The sequence below is a fragment of the Carlito syrichta genome, unplaced genomic scaffold (assembly GCF_000164805.1).
Source record: "Carlito syrichta isolate Samal-C Ts95f unplaced genomic scaffold, Tarsius_syrichta-2.0.1 Scaffold311975, whole genome shotgun sequence".
Taxonomy (NCBI): domain Eukaryota; kingdom Metazoa; phylum Chordata; class Mammalia; order Primates; family Tarsiidae; genus Carlito; species Carlito syrichta.
This window is the reverse complement of record NW_007256071.1, coordinates 170,836-190,165: the sequence shown is the minus strand read 5'-3', so window position 1 is coordinate 190,165 and position 19,330 is coordinate 170,836. Positions and strand designations below refer to the sequence as shown.

General features: G+C 57.7%; 1 protein-coding gene across 1 annotated transcript in view; it reads left to right on the top strand.

Moving 5' to 3' along the window:
* ADGRD1 (adhesion G protein-coupled receptor D1) overlaps positions 1 to 19,330 on the top strand; it is a 148,698-nt gene that overhangs the window by 115,818 nt on the left and 13,550 nt on the right. Inside the window, exons 17-21 of the mRNA XM_008069382.1 lie at positions 2,219 to 2,322; positions 3,069 to 3,180; positions 5,469 to 5,622; positions 11,360 to 11,426; positions 13,771 to 13,837. Of these exons, the coding sequence (XP_008067573.1) occupies positions 2,219 to 2,322; positions 3,069 to 3,180; positions 5,469 to 5,622; positions 11,360 to 11,426; positions 13,771 to 13,837 (504 nt within the window). The remainder of the gene's footprint in view (positions 1 to 2,218; positions 2,323 to 3,068; positions 3,181 to 5,468; positions 5,623 to 11,359; positions 11,427 to 13,770; positions 13,838 to 19,330) is intronic.

Sequence of the window (19,330 nt, the reverse complement as noted above, 5' to 3'; positions counted from 1 at the left end):
GGCTGTCTGCAGGGAGATGTCCGGCCCAGGTCTTGGGTTGTTGCTGAGTTCTGCCATGGGAGCATGGGCCGCACCCGTCCCTAGAGGGAGCTGGTTTTCTGGAGACTCCGGGGCAGATGGGCACCATCCCCACAAGGCCACCATGCCGGCTGGGCTCGCACCGATGGAGCTAAGGAGTGTGGCAGCCTCCAGCCTGTGTGAACTGCCTCGGTGCTACTGGCAGGGAGCCGGGCTCTGGGCAGACTCCCCATGGGCACAGCGTGGCGCTTGTGCAGCTCCCAGCCCTGTGGAGGGAGCCCATGGGGTCGAGACCACGTGAGACGGATGGGTGCAGCTGGGGGACCTCATGAGCCTGCCACAGAGCCCCCCAGAGTGGCTGTGGCTATGGGGGGGTCTGGAGTGGGGCAGCCACAGAGCCAGAAGTGCTTCTCAGACCAAAGAGGCAGGGCCCAGGCGTGAAGGAGGATGGGTGTGTCCACAGGTGAGAGAACAGCAGGGCAAGTCCCCACCCCAGCCACACAGCCCTGCAGTCACCAAAGTCGAGGAGGGCGGAGCACAGCCAGCTCCCCAGTGGCCGGGGCGTCCTACCACCCTCCCTGGCTGTCTCAGGAATGATGTGGGACTAGCCTGTGACCACCTCTCCCCTCCCCTGGGGGACGTAGACCCATAGAGACCTGCCAGCTCCCTGGCCAAGCAGCACCCACTTCAGCTGTGACAGCCACGATGTCATGGAGTGGCACGTCTGGCCCCGGGAGACCTGACCTTGCCCACCCTGGGTGCCAAGGGCCCTCAAGCTTTAGCACCCAGCCTCGGCTCCCGACCTCCCTGTGGTGCCTGGGTGGGAGGACGCTCCAGACCCCTCAAGAGCTGCCACTGTGTTGTGGCAACAGCTGCTTGCACCCCCCTAATGGGAACGGGCGATGCTGCAGCCTCCAGCCAGGCTGAGTTGCACGGGCTGGACCCTGTGGAGGACGACGGACCTGAGGGTGCAGAGGGAAGGTGGGGCGAGGTGGCGTGACCCAGGCCGCCCCCGCCCCCTAGCCTGCCCAGCCAGGGTTTGCACCATCCCACGGTGCCTTGGAAGTGGTTAAGTCTGTTAGGACTCACGTAGAGGTGGACCCTGCTGAGCTTGGTCCTGGGTAGAGTTCCACCTGCTTCCACGCCACCCCACGCCTCCGTCCGAACCAGGCTTCCTGGGTCTGTGGTGTGTCCTCTGAGCATTTTGCACACTGCAGGGTGGTCTCCTTTAGTTCCTGGCTCTGTCCGGTGTTTGGGGAGGAGGTGTGCGGACCCCCAGGCCACAGGCAGAGACTGGGCACAAGGCCCAGAGGTTGGGGACCTTGGTCTGGCCTGGGGTCTCTATGCAGGACGTGGGTTCCCACGGGCCTCAGCCACAGCAATGAGAAGAGGTAGGTGGGCTCACCCACTGGTCTCCAGGGCACTGCTTAGGATGAGTCTCACGGAGCCCAGGGCCGAGTGGACCTGGCCTCAAGACCCATGGCCAGCCTAGAGAGCCACGTTTGGGCTGTCTGGTGATTATGTCGCCACGTCGTCATGTGGCTGTACTATGCCTCCACCCTTGAGTGTTAAGACATGCGGATGCCGGGGCAGATGCCCGCCACAGCGCCCACTTGGGAATGATCTCTGAGGGCCACAGGTGCCAAGGAGTGGGCTGTGCACACGTGCCGTGGATGTTGGGCCACAGGGACCCTACCACAGGGCACCGCCCGTCTCTTCCAGCCCTGCCCGAGTGCCCTGTATGGAGGTCACATACCTCATGCCGCCCAGGGAGGGGGGCGGCTGTATTTTCATCCCAAGCGAGGGGACATGAGTCCTGATCATCCGTAGGCCGTGACCCACTGGGACTTGAGCCCAGGAGCTCTGGCTCCAGGCGACTCTTCCTCACACGCCCAGCCGCCACCCATGCAGCATGGGCTGCAGCCTAGACAGGAGGCTGGAGGGGCCGGTGGGTAGCAGGGTGGGGGATGGGCCAGGCAGGCCAGGTGTCAGCAGGCTGGAGGCGGTGGCCGGAGGGGTTGAGGGTCGGAGGGCACTGGCGGCAGCGGACACGCACCGAGCCGAGGCTGCAACCCCGGGCAGACGTCTGGGCCGGGAGGGGTGGGGTGGTCAGCACCACATTCATGTGGGTCCAGGCCCTCTCTGCACAGGCTCCCGTGGGGTCCGCGGGCCACTGACACCTCCGCTCTGCTCCCTGCAGCTGGCACGTGGACACCAGGTGGCGCTGTCGTCCATCAGCTACGTGGGCTGCTCCCTGTCGGTGCTCTGCCTGGCCGCCACACTGGTCACCTTCGCCGTGCTGTCGTGAGTCCCCCTCCATCGTGAGGTCAGGGGTGCAGGCGGGCCATGGGGCTGGCTGGGTGGCTGAGGGAAGAGAGGAGGGGTCGTGGAGCCAGGGGCACCAGCTTCCACTGAGCTGGAAAGGTCCGGAAAAGTCCCCAGCCCTGACCCTGGAGGAATTCCCCTGGGATCCACGTCAGGCAAGAGCAGACAGGAACAAGGTAGGGGCGCCTCCGCGCGGTGCTAGGACAGTCATCCTGTCCACGCCCAGGCGTGTGGTCAGCTCTGAGCGCCACCCGTGCCCAGGACAGACGAGCGCATGCTTGGGTGCGGGCGGACAGGGACACCTTCACTGGGGTCGCGCCACCGGGCAGAGGACAGAGTGAGGACGTGGAGCTGCGTCATGGCTGCCAACAGGATGCTGTCTCCAAAGGAGACGTTCAGGCCACCATGGAGAGATGGGAGAGGGTTTACCCCACCGCTGATGCAAGGCCCTGTGGCTGGAGCCAGCCGGGGGTCGGGTCAAAAAACCGAAACGGGCAAAGGGAAGAAGGGCCAAGTCAGGGCGACAGGCCCGGTGGCTGCGGAAGGAACCGGGGTTGTTCCTCAGAAGCAGGAGGGAGACAGGGTAGGTCTTCAGCAGGGAGTGGCAACGGCCCTCCAGCCGCGCCTGGAACAGGGGACGTGGGGGCCTCCACGTGGGATGGGAGCCCAGCCTGAGTCGCCGGGGCTGGCGGTGCCAGCCGGGCCTCACCTGTGTCCGCCCACAGCTCCGTGAGCACCATCAGGAGCCCGCGCTACCACATCCACGCCAACCTGTCCTCCGCCGTGCTCGTGGCACAGGTCCTGCTGCTCATCAGCTTCCGCCTGGAGCCGGGCACGGTGAGTAGGTGCGGGCCCCTCTGCCCTGGGCACGTCCCTCCCTCCCCGCCTGCCCTGCTGGCCAGGGTGCCCCCTTCTCTGCTGGTTTCTACAACTCAGGACCCATGCAGGTCCCCGGTCGGGCAGGCTCTCCAGAAAGGCAGAGGGGCACGGCATGGGCTGGCGTGTCCACTCACCTCGGCCTGGAGGATGACGTGGCCACCAGCTCCTGTGGCAAAGTCATCCCACCCCTCACAACCTGTCAGCCTCCTGCCTCTAGCCGGGATGGGCCTGGGATGTCAGGGGCCTCGCCATGCTGACAACCCTGCAGGGGCAGCTAGTCTGGTCTCCTGACATGGGCCGCAGACTGTGCCCTGGACCATGTGCCCACAGCACACAGCCGTACCACCTCAGCCTGCCAAGAGGGGGCCCCTCCCCTAGACCTCACCTCTCCCTGCCCTTTGCATTGGGCTGGGGCTCTCAGGGGGTCCTCGGAAGGCTTCGACTCAGAGACAAAGAGCCGAGACTCTCAGAAGTGACCAGGCTTCCTGGTTGTGGGAGGAGAGGCAGAGGCCTGCCTGTCCCATGCCCCGGAAGAAGGGCTGCCTCTGCCAGAGGACTGGGGGCACCAAGCACTGTGGGATACAGTCAGGGTCGGCCTACAGAGCACAAGTCCTTCAGCCAAGCCTGGGGGTCAGCAGGGCCTTTCCTCCTCCTACCCAGAGGGACCTCCGTGCCAGGCCCTGTCCTGGGGCTGTTGCCTAAGACAGACGCACCTTCCTCTGGCACAGGTGCCCCTCACAGGGCACCCCACGGGGCTCAGGGGGAGCACCTGGGAGATTCCCGGATGTGCTCGGAATGGATGGGGCACACACGGCCTCCCTGCCCCTCTGAACGCTTCTTAAGCTCCAGAGAGAACATCACAAGGGGACTCCTTAAAAGGCAGATTTTGGTTTAGGAGCTCTGGGGGCCTGGAATTCTGCATCTCCACCAGCCACTCAGGTGATGCCAACCCTGCCTGTCCAAGCCCACACTGGGGAACGAGGTCCCACCAGGTGTTGGCAGGTGGGGAGACAGGTCTGCAGCAGTTCCAGTTCATGTCCCAGACGGCGGCCCCAGGGACAGGGAAGGAATCCCCTTCTAGGAGTCTATGTCTGAACCGGGGAAGGGCTCTGATCAGTCCTGTTTGAGTGACACGTCCACTGGATAAACCTCCATGGCAGACAGGACAGCTGATCGAGATAATTGGTCTCACCAGAGCCCCAGGGTAGGGAGGGGCAACTCCCTATGGGATGGGTTGCTTGTCCTAGAGGACTTGGGGCCAGAGGTACTGAGCCAACAAAATAATGGATGAGTCCCATGTTTGTATCTAAATATAAAGGCACATGATGACAAGAAACACAACATGTTTTTTCTATGAGGATTAACTGTCTTGGCTGCCTCGGAAGGACAGACCTTGGAGCAGCCAGTGGCAGCGGGCTGTCCCTGGGTTCCTTTGCTTGCTTTCCACCCTGGGCTTTGGTTTCCCAGACCTTTTATCTGGAGCTGATGGATGAGCCCTGGGTGACCGCAACACCTGTGGACTCACCAGGAGCAGGGTACAGAGCTCCCAGGCGAAGCTGGGCCATGTGACTGAGCATGGCCCCGCCCACTCCCATCATCGGCAAGACCCCACGGGCAACCAGGATGGGAGGGCCCCAGGAGCAGGGTAGCCCCTGTGCTTATGTTCTGTTGGGAGTAGCCCAAGGACACTGTCACTGGTGCTTCCCTCAGTTCCAGGTAACTACCTACAGCCTCGAAGTTGTCATTTGTCTAGTTAGAACTGAAAATTCCAGAACCCAGGGGTTCAGCCATGCGGCAGGCTTCTGTCTCCCCCCAGGGGCCACTGCGGTCTCCAAAGCTCCAGGTTCCTGTCCCCAGGGGTGAGGAGGGTGGGGGGCGAGGACTCTCCCTAGTGGCTCTGCCCAAGTCCCCAGATTCTACCCTGTCTGGACGGGTTGCATCATGTGCCACCTCTGAACCAGTTCTGAGGGAGTGGAACTGGTGATGGTGATTGGCTGGGCCTGAGTCCTGGGCACTCTCCTGGACCAATCACTGCAACTGGGGCAGCATGATGCCCTGATTGGCTAGTCCCGAGTCATATGCTGCACCCAGATTTCTGCCCCAAGAAACGAGAAGACTCTCCAAGAATAAAATGAAATCAGATGACCAGAAGATGGACCCAGGAAAGGGATGCTGGGAGGCTGGGACCACACCAAGCCCAGGGCACACCCAGGGCCATCTCACCTCCTGTCTCTGGTTGCTCCTAGACTGGCTGCCGGGTGATGGCCATGCTTCTGCACTATTTCTTCCTGAGCGCCTTCGCCTGGATGCTGGTGGAAGGGCTGCATCTCTACAGCATGGTGATCAAGGTCTTCGGGTCGGAGGACAGCAAGCACCTCTACTACTACGGGATGGGATGGGGTAGGTTGGATGGGTCTGGGTGGGACGGAGCAGGTGGGGCTGGGCCAGGGCAGGTGGTCCAGTCGAGGGCTGAAGGATGGGCTGGAGGAGGTCAGCATACTTCCGTCTTCATCTCAACCTTGCCGGTGCCTCCTGGAGAGCAAGATGAGAGGAGAACCCACTGGCCGGTCAAAGGCACACCCTCCATACTGCTTAGAAGCACTTCCCAGACTCCTGACTTGTGTGTCAACTTTGGTGGTCTTTTAAAAGAAACAATTTCTGATTTTGTTGATTTTCTGGATTGTTCTGCTGTTTTCGATTGCATCCATTTCTGCCTTCGTTTCATGCCTGCCTTTCTCCTGCCTGCTTTAGCTTTTTCGTTCTTTTTTTCTGGTGGCTTGAAGTGGAAGTTGAGGTTGCTGGGGCGAGAGCCTTCTTCTGGAATGCAGGCATGTACAGCCGTGCGTGTCCCTCTGCACACTGCTCAGCTGCCTCCTGTACGTCTCGTTCGTGCGTCTTCGTTTTCATTCTCTAAGTATTTTCTAACTTATTTGGGATTTATTTGACTCTTGATGATGGGTGTGTTTCGTTTCCACATATTTGTGCATTTCTCACTTTTTGCTGCTGTGATGCCTAATTTCGTTCTGTTGTGGAAAGACCGCATAGTTCATGTGATTTCAGTCCTTTCAAATGTATTGAGGTTTGTTCTATGCCTCGGTAAATGATCTGTCCTGGAAAGTGTCCCATACGCCCGGCAGAGGAAAGTGTATTCGGCGGCGCGGAAGGGAGTGGGCTGCAGATGTCTGCTGGGTCTGGCTGCTTCACGGGGTTGTTCACGTCTTCTGTTTTCTTGCTGATCTTTCCTTGTTCACCCAATTTGGGGAAAGTTCACCCATTATTTCCTGAAATACTTTTCGCCCCCCTTCCTCTCTCTCTCCTCTCTTGCCGATAACTTCCGTTATGAGTATGTGGGTGTATTTAATGGTGTTCTACGTTCCTCTGAGGTGCTGTTGATTTTTCTTCATTCTTTTTCTCTGTGTCCTTCAAACTGCATAATCTTTATCAGTCTGTTTTCAAGTCCACTTCAGCTTATCCATCTAATTCTTTCTGTTGCCAGTTTGGCTTTATTCTTGAAGCCCTCTAAATAATTTTTATTTCAGTTATTATATGTTTCAACTCCAGGATTTTCATCTGGTCCTTGTTTTTTGTTTGTTTGTTTTTTGTTTTTCATTTTGATATTCTCTATTTGATGAGACATGGTTATTATGCATTCCTTTACCTTTTGAAGGATGGTTCCATTTAATTCTTTGTATTTATAATAGCTGCTTTGACACCTTTTTCTGTTAAACATAACAACTGGGCCTTCTCACAGCCAGTTTCTGTTGCCTGCCTTGTCCCTGTGCATGGGCCACATTTTCTGGTTTCTTTGTGTGTCTCATAATGTTTTTGCTGAAGACTTGCCATTTTAAATAGCATATTGCAGCAATTCTGGTTACTGACACCCTCCCTCCGTGGCTTCTTATTGCTTGTTTATTTGTTGGATAACTTGGCTGGACTGTTTAGTGCTAGAGTCTATTTGCCTCATGGTGTGAGTCCTCTCACATCATCCAGAGGGTACGGCTTGGGCACGTGCACAGTCACCCTGGGATCACTGGTTTCAGCAGGGCTCTCTCTGTCTCTTTCTGTGGCCTGTCTCTTGAGCTGTCTACTGGTGTGTGTATACCACCATGTCAGGTTCCACTGATTGCCAGCAACGGTGGCCTAGGGCACACACTGCTCCACAGCTTGACCCAATCAAACCCAGGCCCCTTTGCAGGGGTATTTTTGAGGCCAGTCTTGAGGTTTCTTCTGACCCCAGGAAGGCTCTCCTTAGCTGTCTCTTCCAGGCTGTCGCTGGTAAACTAGCTGAAATATGGTTTAGCTTGGTGTTCCCCTCGGGCCGTCGACCTCCTCTTCATTATTTCTGCAAAAGCTCGTTCCTTTCCGCCTCTAGGCTTGAACTTCCCAGTGCTCTGTTTCCCATAAATTCAGTTCCCATGAGGAGCACTGTGGAGGTCTCTATCCTAATGGTTGGCTTCTCTTCCTGGGAAGAATTCCTGGGGCACTGCTCTGTAGCTAGGGGCAGGGGCAGCGGCCCATTTCTTAGGGAGTGGCATGTCTGTGCACCACACAGGGCACTGGGTGGCAGAACCAGCTTGATTTTCACAGCTTATGGCACCCAGTGCAGAACCTCTGCCCTGAGGGTCGTCGGAGGTGAGGGTGGTGGCCCCAGTGTTCTCAGCCTGCTGCCCCAACAGAGGCCCACGCAGGAGGGAAGGGAGCCCCAAGCTCTTGGCCACTTTTACCTGGAGTGGGGTTTCTGCAGCACAGAGTCGGGGATGAAAAGTGCAGGTGCCCTGCGGTCTCAGGAGACACTGCAGGCCTGGGCTGGGACCAGGGAGTCTTCTTGGCCATACCCACTTGGAACGAAGCCTCCCCCACACAGAACTGGGCAGACAAGCAGGTCTGGCTCCAGTGCCAGGCTCCCACTGAGCTTAGCAAGATGTACATTTTCTTGAGTCAATGTCTCTTAATTTGCTTATGCCCTTAGGAAACTGCACAGACACAGTAAGTGGTTGTGCTCTTAGCTGAGTCTCATGGTGACAGCTGTCTCCCTGGGGGCAGGTCTGCAGAGCAACTCCCGTTGTTCTGGAAGTCATCTCCCCGCAGGCAGGCCTGTCCGCCACAGTCCATTGTGCCGTGCCCAGGCCGGCCAGCTCAGACCCTGCTTCCTGCCAGTGTCGGGCTGCCCGTTGGCTCCCGCATCCCTGCAGTGGCTGTGAACCGTGACCAGGCAGTGGGGCCTGCTGCTTGTTTCTAGTTTCCTCCAGATCCATTGGTTTCCACAGCCCTCATTTTGCAAGGGGCCGAAAAGCATACTCATTTTGTGCTGTGAATTGGCAAGCTGACTCATTTGAGGGTGGTGTGGAGATAACTTAGGGGTAAATGATGCCTCCGTGGCTTCCCCAGAGAGGCCACAGAGGGGACTCAGCAGCCACCAAGACGTCCTGAGCCGAGGCACCATGTGTGCTGCGTCACACGGGGATACCTGTGCACATGCCGGTCCTAAGGCTGCACATCACCACACTCATCCTCCCCTCGGGGACCCCAGTTCAACTCCCCCCTCCTTCTCCAGCCCCGCCCGGCACCCTGGGCAGAGCTGCGCCCTCCTGCAATTTCTGGCTTCACTCAGTCATGGTTAGGGCGACACGCAGCCAGCCACTGCTGTTAGTAGTTTATCCATGGGCACAGTCATATCATTCAGAGGCACACGGGCAGACACACACCATGAGCCACGGCAAGGCCAGCAGCATGAATGGAAGGCGTGTGTGGGATTTGTTGCTAGAGTGAGAGGGACCTCGTGAATGGAGCCGTCTGTATCGCCTATGAGATGGGGGTGGGGGGGAGTGTGCATGCGTGTGTGTGCGCGCGCACACGGGTGCAGGACAATCCACACTGATCCAATCCAGCCTGGAACGATGTTTTATTTGATCTGCACAGAGAAAAATAATGAATTATTTGCCTACATTGCAAACTTGAGGGATTTTACATAGAGAGTTCTTTTTTAAAAAAGAGAGAGAGAGAGAGAGAGAGAGAGAGATCTGGGCACCCTGAGCGTCTGTTCCTCCTTGACAACCGTGGCAGGAACTGTGTGGTTTCTGTCACCACCGCGGCCCTAAGATGAGCTCCCTGCAAGCTGCGTGCTGACTGGTCCCGTCAGCCCTGCCACCCCCATCCGTCTTCCCGTCAGCTTTTCCTTGATTGATTTCATCAGGCGCCGTGAACAGCGTCCTCATCTGCCTGAGCTGGGCTGGCTGTGGGTTTGAGGTGAGACAGCAGCAGCTGGACCCCTCCATTTGCTATTAATTCGGGACCTGGGGGCCCCTTTGAACAGGTGAGGTGCCTGTGGGAGAGGCTAGCTTCTTCCCAGGGGTTCCACCCCACTCTTCCAGCCTTCCAGCAGCAGACTGTCCAGGAAGCGGCTTTCAGGGTGATTGATTTAAAAACAAACAAAAAAACAAACCCTGCAGCTGGGAAGGGCCCGTGTGGCGCTGGCTCTGCCCCAGAGGGCACTGGAGAACCAAGGCCTGGAGAGCTGGGTGCCAGGTCCACCCCGTCCCCAGGAGTCTGGCGACTCAGCCGAGATGGCACAGAGAGCCCCGCGCTCAGCTCACCTTCCCACCCCAGCTTTCTGCTCGAGAGTCTGAGAAAGGCCCTTTTGAGCAGTGGGGAGAGTTGCCCCTGGCATCTCCCTGCTCACTCCCACCCTTCTCTGCATCCGGGCAGACTGCAAGCTGTGTGCTCAGGACGCCAGATAGGACGATGCCCACCTCTGGGCAGCCGGGAGTGTGCTATTTTCAGGGTTAGAATCAGGTCCGTGCCTCAGAGCTCATGTGCTGTGGAAGCAGAGAGCCGTTTCCAGATGAGGTCTGGGGTGCTGGGCTCAGGAAGGCTGTGAGGTGAGCCTCCTCTTGGATCGTAAGACACATCCGATCCGACCCTGAGTCTGAACAGTGAGGGTGGAGGCCACCCATGGTCGGGGTAAAGTTTCTGACAGTAGTTCAACTAGAATCTCTTGCACAATGACCGAAAGCTCTGAGAACTGCTGGCCCAGGTGTTTGTCTATCACACTCCTGGACCTTTCCTCTACCACCAGCTGACATGTGGTCTGACATGGCTTTGTAAGAAGTTGGCCACATCTGATTTGCCACACTCAGTTTCAACAGAAATCCAACTCAAACTGACTTAGACAAAAAAAAAAAAAAAAAGAGAGAGAGAATTGGCTCACATAACAAAAAAGTTCCAAGGTGTTGGACTTCAAGTCTGACTTGATACATAATCAAGGTTTAGTCTTCTTCTCCTGTCTCTCTGATCTGATCTCCTCTGTGTTGAGGTCATGCCCTCTCTGCCTCTTGGTGCCAGGATGGCTGCCTGGAAACCGGTCTCACTGACATCATCATCCTCTCAAGATGATGTGGAAAAGAGCTCTTGTTTCTCGTCAGGCGCAAAAAAAGTCCCTGGTGAAGTCTCATTAGTCTATCCAGGGCCACATGCCCAACCCTGGACCAATAGCTGTGGCTAAGGCTTTTGATGTTCCACTTACGCAGTGATGGGTCACATGCCTATGGAGCCTAGTGTTCCCTAAGGCCAGCCAAGCCAGTGTTCCAAGCTCCTCTTTCTCCCATCTTTCCCTCACCACTCCAGAGCAGATTTCTCAAGCAGCACATGGACTGGGCAGTCTTGTGAGCAGCTGTCCTGTGCACTGTAGGCTGTTGAGTGGAAGTCCTGGACTCTGGCCTGCTGGGTACCACCCTGTTAGGACAACCTCAGATGACTTCAGCTGTTGGCAGTTGTCTCTTGGGGAGCCTTGGCCCTGGCTGAGCCCCGCAGGTCCCTTCCACCAAGGCAGTGTCTTGTTTCCCCGTGCCATTTGCTGTGACAAAGACCTGTGTACATCATCTGGTGTGTATGTGTGAGTGTAAGCATGCATGTGTAAGCGTGTGTGTGTGTGTGTGTGTGTGTGTGTGTGTGTATGTGTGTGTGTGTGTGTGTGTGTGTGTGAGTGTGAATGTATTATCCTTGTGTCTGGACTGTGAGTTCTTGGGGATGGCTGTCTGTGCCTGGCACTCGGCACGGAGCTCTCTGTGGGTATCAGGTGTCGAGTGAGTGGAGGGAGGAGCGGCCGGGCCAGCTGACAGACTCTCTCGGTTTCCCACAGGACTGCCGCTCCTGATCTGTATCGTCACCATAGCATCCGCTGTGGACAGCTACGGAAAAAGTCACAAGTAAGTGAGGAGTATTCTGAGCAGGACTTGTGTCTGGCAGGCCTCTCGCAGGACAGGCCCTGGCTCTCTCCCCACGCTGTTCTGGGGCTTGTTCTAGGGGCGGCGAAGGGGTCCCATGCAGGACTGCCTCCCCAAGCCCTGGCAGTGAGAACAGAGGGACCGGAGGGGGGATAGCAGCCCCTGTGCCTGGATGTCGCCCAGTCCGAAACCAGAACAGGGGAGACAGGGGGTCCGGGAATGGAGAGGTGATTTCTGGGAGCCGCTGATAGGACACTTCCCCATGTGATCTTCCCACACACAGTTCTGGTGACCATGGAGCCCAACATGTGACCTTTAGCCCTTTCCAGGAGGTCAGCAAGTGCCTTCCGTGTAGTACATGCCCAGTATGACAGTGAACATGTGATCTCATGTGTACCAGGCAGGCGGGTCCCGGGTGTCCACAGCTTGAGCAGGAGAGGGAACTTACAGTATCCAGGATCAGCAGGGAGGGAACTTACAGTGTCCAGGGTCGGCAGGGAGGGACCCTCTGGTGTCCAGGATCCCATGCACCACTGGAGATGCAGCTGATGGGCCAGGCTTGAATCAGGAAGCAGATGCGATGGTGTCATGGGCCCAGGTTAGGTGCTCAGGCTCCAGGGACGCAGGGCAAAAGGCCTCAGCTCAAATGCCTTTGGGAAGCTACTGCCGTTTTGGCCACACCGAGGTGCCACTGAATGAAAACGCAAAAGAGAGGCCTCAGGAAGGGAGGGCTCGGGAAGGGAGGGAGGCTGGTTACCCTCACGCCACCCCAGAAGCCTGTGTCACAGCTGAACTGCGAGACTCGGTGAAGCCTGGCCTTTTCCGTGTTGGTGCAGCCACCGACTGAGGCGAAGTGCTGTGGAGGCCCGTGAGCGCATGCGGGGACGAGGCTGGACAGATCACTGTCCTGGCCCCTCCTTTCCATCAGGTGCTGTTAGGAGACCAGGCGCCAGCTAGCAGAATGTCCTTCTCAGAGAGCTTGGTGGCACTTGTGCCTTTTGTTCCTTTTGTCCCGCCTGGAGTTGAGGATGGGAGGTTCACCCACAGCCTGAGCCCCAGGGTCCAAGTCTACCAGGCCTCTTCCCACACACCTGAGAGCCAGGATCCCAGCCGGTTCAGGCCCTCGCTGGGTCTCGAGCAGTACAGGCATATCATGTCAGAAGCTTCTCCTCGCCGTGAGACTCTGATGTGGACGCCGGAGGGCACGGGTTCTCTGCAGCAGCATCACCCCGAAAATGAGCCCAGGCTGAGCTGTGCCTTCCAGAGGCGCCAGGCCAAGCTGCTGTGCTTCTTCCAGTTAAATGGCACTGCCCCCGGGAAAGTCCCCCTCTCCGTGTTGTGGGCATCTCACAGGTGCTGTCCCATTTCGGGGCATTTTGTATCTCCTGGCCAGGAGGTCTCGGGGAGGAGGGAGCAGAGAGGCGGGGCACTTGAGTGACCTGGGAGTCACCTGGTCTCTCCAGGCCTCCGACATCTCATCTGCAGAATGGAGGGTCACACCTCGAGCAGTGCAGGGTTAAGTGAGATGGCGCACACGTGGGACTGACATGACGGGCCAGACACTGCCTGGTGAGCAGCCACCGGGAACTAAGGCGAGGACACCACGTCATGTGCTGGGGGGGTCAGTGCCATGTACCTGCCCAGATCCAGCTGAAGGCCCTCCAGTGCCTGGCCAACACCTTGTGTCCCAGGAGTGAGAAGATAAGCTGTCTTAGGGACCCAAGGCTCCTCATGGTGCCACCAGCTCTGGAAAGAGACGGGCTTGGAAAGGAGCTGGCTTCCTTGGGTTGTGAGAGTCACATCTCAGAGGCCACTCCTCAAACTGGGCCCTCACCCAGGACACCCGAGCAATCGCTGGGCCCCCTGGAAGGGCTTCTCTTGGGTGGGGCGCTGAAAGCACGCAACTGACCACGTGCTTCGGGCAGGGGGGAATGGCCAGGCCTGTGTCACGTGACATGTCCCTGCCCGATTCCCTCCTGGAAGGCCCTATTAGGTCATGTTTGAAATGCTCTGCCAGAAAGCTGGTCCCTGGCCAAAGGCTTATTTATCTTTCATAATGAAATTAAAACCTACTTTGGACTTTGGCTAGACTCTCCAGAGGTTGCTGACCCAGTCTGCAAACCCAGAAAATCCTTTCCAAGAATGAGACATGAGATCACCAAGGATAAAAAGCATTTTGGGGGATTAAGACTTTTGTTCTGACGGTGTCCCAGGTGGACCCCGTGGCTGGGGAAGACACGGTCACAGCCCCCACGGGTGGGTGAAGATGCCCTGGCAGCGGGGCTGTGGCAGGTGGGGCCGAATAATGACTCTGCTTCCTCCACAGCTGCTGGCTGTCCCTGGGGAGTGGTGCCATCTGGGCCTTCGTCGCCCCTGCCCTGCTGGTTATTCTGGTACGTTCCCTGCCTGTGTGGGGAGGGTGGGAGGGGGCGGGGCTCTGTGGAGATGGCACGGATTGAGGACACTGCTGAAGGGTGCCGTGTCATTTCCCGCCAAGGCCCCTCTTGGGGGAGTGAGTCAGAGTCTCTTTTCCCCAAACACCCAGGAAGGCTTGGCACGGCTTCCAGGCAGGTCATCAGAGCTCCCGGCGCTTTTCCAGTCAAGGCAGCAGGTGCAGCTGCAGGCCCGAGAGCAGTACCCACACACAGCCCTGGGCCTTCCCGATGCCCGGCGGTTCCCTTCTCAGGGGCATGCTCTCCTCTTGCTTGGGGAGTGGCAGGCACCGAGGCTGCTGGAGGGGATGTTGGCAGAAGCCTCGGGAACCACACAGAGCCATTAGGATTCCTTTGGCTGCAAGGGACAGAAAACCTAACTCAAAGGGTTTAAACACGAGTGGAGACTCAAGACTCACACATCGGGGACACCAGGGGCCAGGGCTCCAACATGACCACAGCTCTTCCCTCACCAGGAGGCTCTGCTTCCTTACTACTCCATTCTCAGGCTGCCCTGGGGTGGGCAGGAGGCTTTCGGTTCCTGCAAAATTCTAGTTACAACAGGTGGGGGAAACGCTTGGCCATTGTCAAGCCAGCATTTCCCACAAGATCCTCAGGGGTACCCCATCATTTCTGATGGGCCTGCCTGGACCTCTCCATCATGGGCCCTCCTGGAGGCCAAAGGAGAGGAACGCTGTGATTGGCTGGGGCTAAGGGTGGGGATCAGCCCTCTGCCCACCCAAGAGAACCAAGTAGGGGAGGAGGCTCCCCCGGGGTCACGGTGCTGCCCCCAAGAGGGGTGGGCGCTGGCCAGGGAGGCACCAGGCAGGAAGGGGCACCAGGTGATGATTATGGTTTGAAGGATGGAGCGGGGCCTGTCTGCACCCTGGTGAAAATGATGCCAATTGCCTTCTGCTGGATGCCGCGGAGGACTCGCCCCAGAGCCAGATCTGAGGCACAGCGAACCAGGGTGCAGCCTGAGGTGATCTCCCGGCAGCCTCTGCTGCAGTCCCTCCGGGTCTGGCTCAAGTCCCACCGGGAGATGCTTGGGAGGGAAGAGGAGCTCTAGCTTGCTGAGCTGACACCAGGTCCCACCACTGCGACCCGGGCCCTGGCCAAAGGCACAGCCTGAGGGCCGACCGCAGGGCTTCGTTCCATAGTAAGAACCATAAAGCATCTTTCCTCTAAAGACAGGAAGATGATTCTGCAGGAAATGCCTCTCTTAGCTGCTCCCAAAAGAGCTGCTTGGAGAGTCGCCACTTGGCTTTGCAGGAAGGCAAACTGAGGCACAGAGGAATAAACCCTGACCCAAGCAGCAAGCCAGGCTCGCAGCGGGTGTCCGCAGGTGCCCCCCCCCCCTCGCCTGAGGCCCCTTGCATCCCCGCCCCCCAGCCTGGCTCTGCCCCGTGGCCCTGTCCCCATCCTGGTTCCGTCCTAGGCACCTCTCCTGCTGCAGACACGAAGGCACACACATGACCTCACTGCTCTGTAGTCCTGGGAGGGAGAGACCTCGGCTCTTTCCCAGCAGGCCCAGGGCAAGCCCCAGGGCTGGTTCTGATTGGCTATGCTTGGTCACGTGTCTGTGTCTACGGCCATCAGGGAAGTTGGGTGGTGTCTGCTGATGGGTCAGCCCTATCTCATGTGGCCGCTTGTGAGGTCAGCCCTGAGGCTGAGGGTGCAGCGATCCTACCTTCTCCCCTCTGCCTCCGCAGCGTGTCCCCTGGCCCAGGCGTTCCGCTTGGGGGTCAGCCGGGGCCTGCCCATCGTCCTGGGACTGCACTGCCCGTGGAGGGGCACAACAGGACCAGCCTCGGCCAGGGCCGCCTCCAACCCACCTGTGGCACATCCTGCCCTAGACGCCCCCACCGGGCTCCAGGGAAGGCCGCGGACCAGCCTCTGCCCTCACGTCAGAGCCTCTGGCAGAGCCCAGCTTTGCAGGCTGATCGCCCCGGGAGGGCCACTTGCGGGGCAGGGGTTCCCCGGCTGCATGGGCTTCCCCTGCGGCCACTCTGCTGCTCCGGCTCAGGTCCATGGGGACCAGCCATCGACCACCAAGCAGACATGTGCTCGGAGCTGGCTGCCGGCCTGTCGGTAGTCACGCTCCTGGCCAGAGTGTGGCTGTTTGGAGGGTCAAGAGGGACATTTAATGGCGAAGGTCGAGCAGGGGAGCAGCCGGCCGAGTAGTGTCCTTATTCTGGCTGTGACTCAGCCCCCGGGGCTGCAGGTCCTATGGGATCGGCCCTGTCTCAGACCCTCCTGGTCCTGTGAGTGTCAGGCGTGGATCCGGTCAGTGGCAGCTGGGGCTCGAGGCTGGATCCTTCTCCACACCCAGCATGGAGGGGGCCCAGCGTCCCCTGTGTCCCCAGGCTCCCTCGAGCCCCTGTGGTCATTCCTGAAGGGTGTTGCCGCCAGGGCCCTGGACCCACCCCACTGGAGCTCAGTCACCATCAATCCTCGAGGGCAGGAATTCTGTAACTTATCTCTAGTTGAAGGAGGGGAAGCTTTAAAGCTATTCCTGGCTGAGCTCCCTCCGCCTCCAAAGGTTTTGGACTCATTAGGCCCCGACTTCATGGCCCTTGAAATCTCCCAGATGACTCTGTTGTGCTGCTGAGGGCTTGAGGCCCTCAGAACCCTCCTGGGACATTAGTAGCAAGGGGCAGGTTGGGCAGGCCGTGAGTGGAAAGGGTCTAAGAGCAACCTTAGAGGATTCCATGGTCAAGTGTGGGGGGCAGCGGACCGTGGCCAATGTGGCGTGCTGCCTGCTTTAGTAGATTAAGTTTTCTGGGCACACAGCCACATCGCTTGATTTACACATTGTCTGGGCTGCATTGAGGCTGCAACTGCTGAGCCGAATAGTTGCAACAAAGACTGGCCTGAAGGACCCAAGACACTTACTAATTGGCTCCTGCCAAGACAGTGTGCAACCGCGGGGCTGAGGGGGGTGGGCGCCATGAGGGTCTCGCCAACTGCTGGACCAGGGGGCACCGTGAGGGTCTCACCAGTCTCTGGGCTAGGGAGCCCTGTGAGGTTGCTCTGACTTTGTCAGATCTCGAGGGGCGTGGGGTGGGTGGAGTCTCGTGCCTTCTGCCTCAGTGACTCCTGTGTCTGTGCTATGCTGGGCCGTGTCCTCAGTTCCCCGCGAGCCCTTGGTCTGGTGGCCAGGTGAAGAAGGCAGGCTCAGGACAAGCATCACATGGCCTGCTGCATGAGGTGCTGCAAGCTTCAGGTGCACATTCACACGTGAGCGCAGAAGCGGGCAAGAAGATGTCTGTTCAGACACACCAAGCAGTGGCTCCAAGGGGCAGTACGGCTTGGGGGCTTGTGCGTCGAGACCAAGCATCTGAGTCCCCACGTGCTGCCAACGTACTTCTAAAGCGGAACGCTGCCAGAAAGCACAGTGTCTGCGTTGGGACGTGGGTGTCCTGTGAGGCTCATCCTGAAAGGACAGGAATTAGGGGACAGTAAAGGGTCATCTTGGCCTGTTGGGTCCAGTGCTGAGGAGACAAGCACAGAGCTGAGCCCCTCCAGCAACAGCCCTGCCTGTCACCTGCCATGGGCACACGCGGCCATGGCCCCTCTCAGACTGTCCTCGACAGCACAGGAAGTGGGTTTTCTTTCCACTTACGCTCATTGCAGACATGCCCATGGGCCCAGCAGTCCCTGGCATCTTAGTCTGTAGGCTACCATAGCAAAGTGCCACTGGCTGAGGGGCACAAAGGAAACTTACTTTTTGCACAGTTTTGGAAGAAGCCCAAGGACAACGTGCAGGCGGGTTGGTTTCTGGCGAGGCCTCTCTCCTCAGCTTGCAGATGCCGTCGTCTTATATCGTCCTCACGTGACTGTTCCTCGGTGCGTCTGTGTCCTAATATCCTGGAATAAACGAGTCACGTTGGATCAGAGCTTGCCCTAATGACCTCACTCTAACATCATTGCTTCCTTGAAGATCCCATCCCTAGACAGTCCTGTTCTGAGGCACAGGGGGTTAAAGCTTCAAAATAGTTATTTGGGGGCCACAGTTCAGCCCATGACACTTGATTTTGTAGAAGCCACAGAGCCTGGACACCCCACCCCAGATGTCAGGGGCAACCTTTACCTGAGTCCCCCGAGTGCCTTACTCTATTGCTGCCCACTATGGTGAGAAGGAGAGTTGCTTCAGGTCTGGGGAAGAGGAGGAGTCTCTGGTTAAAAACCCTTGTTTCCCCTGAGGAGAAGCCAGAGCGACTGCTTGTCTGCATAGACGCAGATGCAGGTACCAGTACAAACACATGGGTGTAGACACAGGTACACGGGGACGGACATAGATGCAAATGCAGGCATAGACACACAGTTACAGAGTCATGGATACGGGCACGTAGATCCAGATATACACAAATACAGACATAGGTAGCGTTGCAGGTATGTGCTGGTGCTCCTAGACTTACAGTGGGGTTAAGTCCGGCTAAACCCGTCATAAGTTGGACATATCATAAGTTGAAAGTGCTTTTAATACACCTAACACATCCTGGCTTAGCCCTGCCCACCTTAAACGCTGCTCGGAACACTCACATTAGCCTACAGTTGGGCAAAATAACGCAAAACCTATTTTATAATGAAGGGTTGAATATCGTATGAAATTTATGAATACTAAATTGAAAGTGAAAAACAGAATGGGTGCGTGTGTACTCAAAATACAGTCTCTACTGAATGCGTGTTGTGTTCACACCAAAGTTGAAAAATTGTTTGCCGTAGCCATCTAAATTGGGAACTGTAGCTACATAGAGATGCTATGTATAGATGCAGATACAGACACAGATACGCACTGCTGGGGTTTGAATGTCTCCCCCAAAGCCTCTGTAATTTCATCTCCAGTGCAGCAGAATGGGGAGGTGGACCCTCCGGGAGGGGTTCAGGTCAGGAGGGCTCTGCCTGAATGAATGATTGATGCTGTTGTCTCAGGAATGGCTAGTTCTCACAGGACTGGGTTCCTGATTAGGTGAGCTCCACCCTTTTTCTCTTTCTCTCTCTGTCTTCCCCCACCCTCGTGTCTCTCTCTCTCCCCCCCTTGTTTTCCACCCCCCTCATGCTCACTCGCTCTCTCCCCTCACTCTCTGGCCCTTCCACCTTCCGCCCTGGGGTGATATAGCAAGCTCTTGCCCCAAGGTCCTTCCCTGAAGCAGGCCTCTCAACCTTGGCCTTCCCAGCATCCAAAACTGTAAGAAACATGCCTCTGTTCCTTTATAAATCACCCAGTCTGTGGAATTCTGTTAGAGCAGCAGAAAGTGGACCAAGATGCTTGCTGTCGTGTATACTGTGCATGTGTCCCTGTAAGTGTATGTGTCCCCCCCTCGTTGTGAAATAGGGGTGGACATCCCGATATTCGCAAATAAACGCCCAGGTGGCCCCGGGCTGGGTCAGGATGCGGGACGGCAGCGTTCCCACGGCCTTGCCACCCCCACGTCCCCACCCCCCATGCCC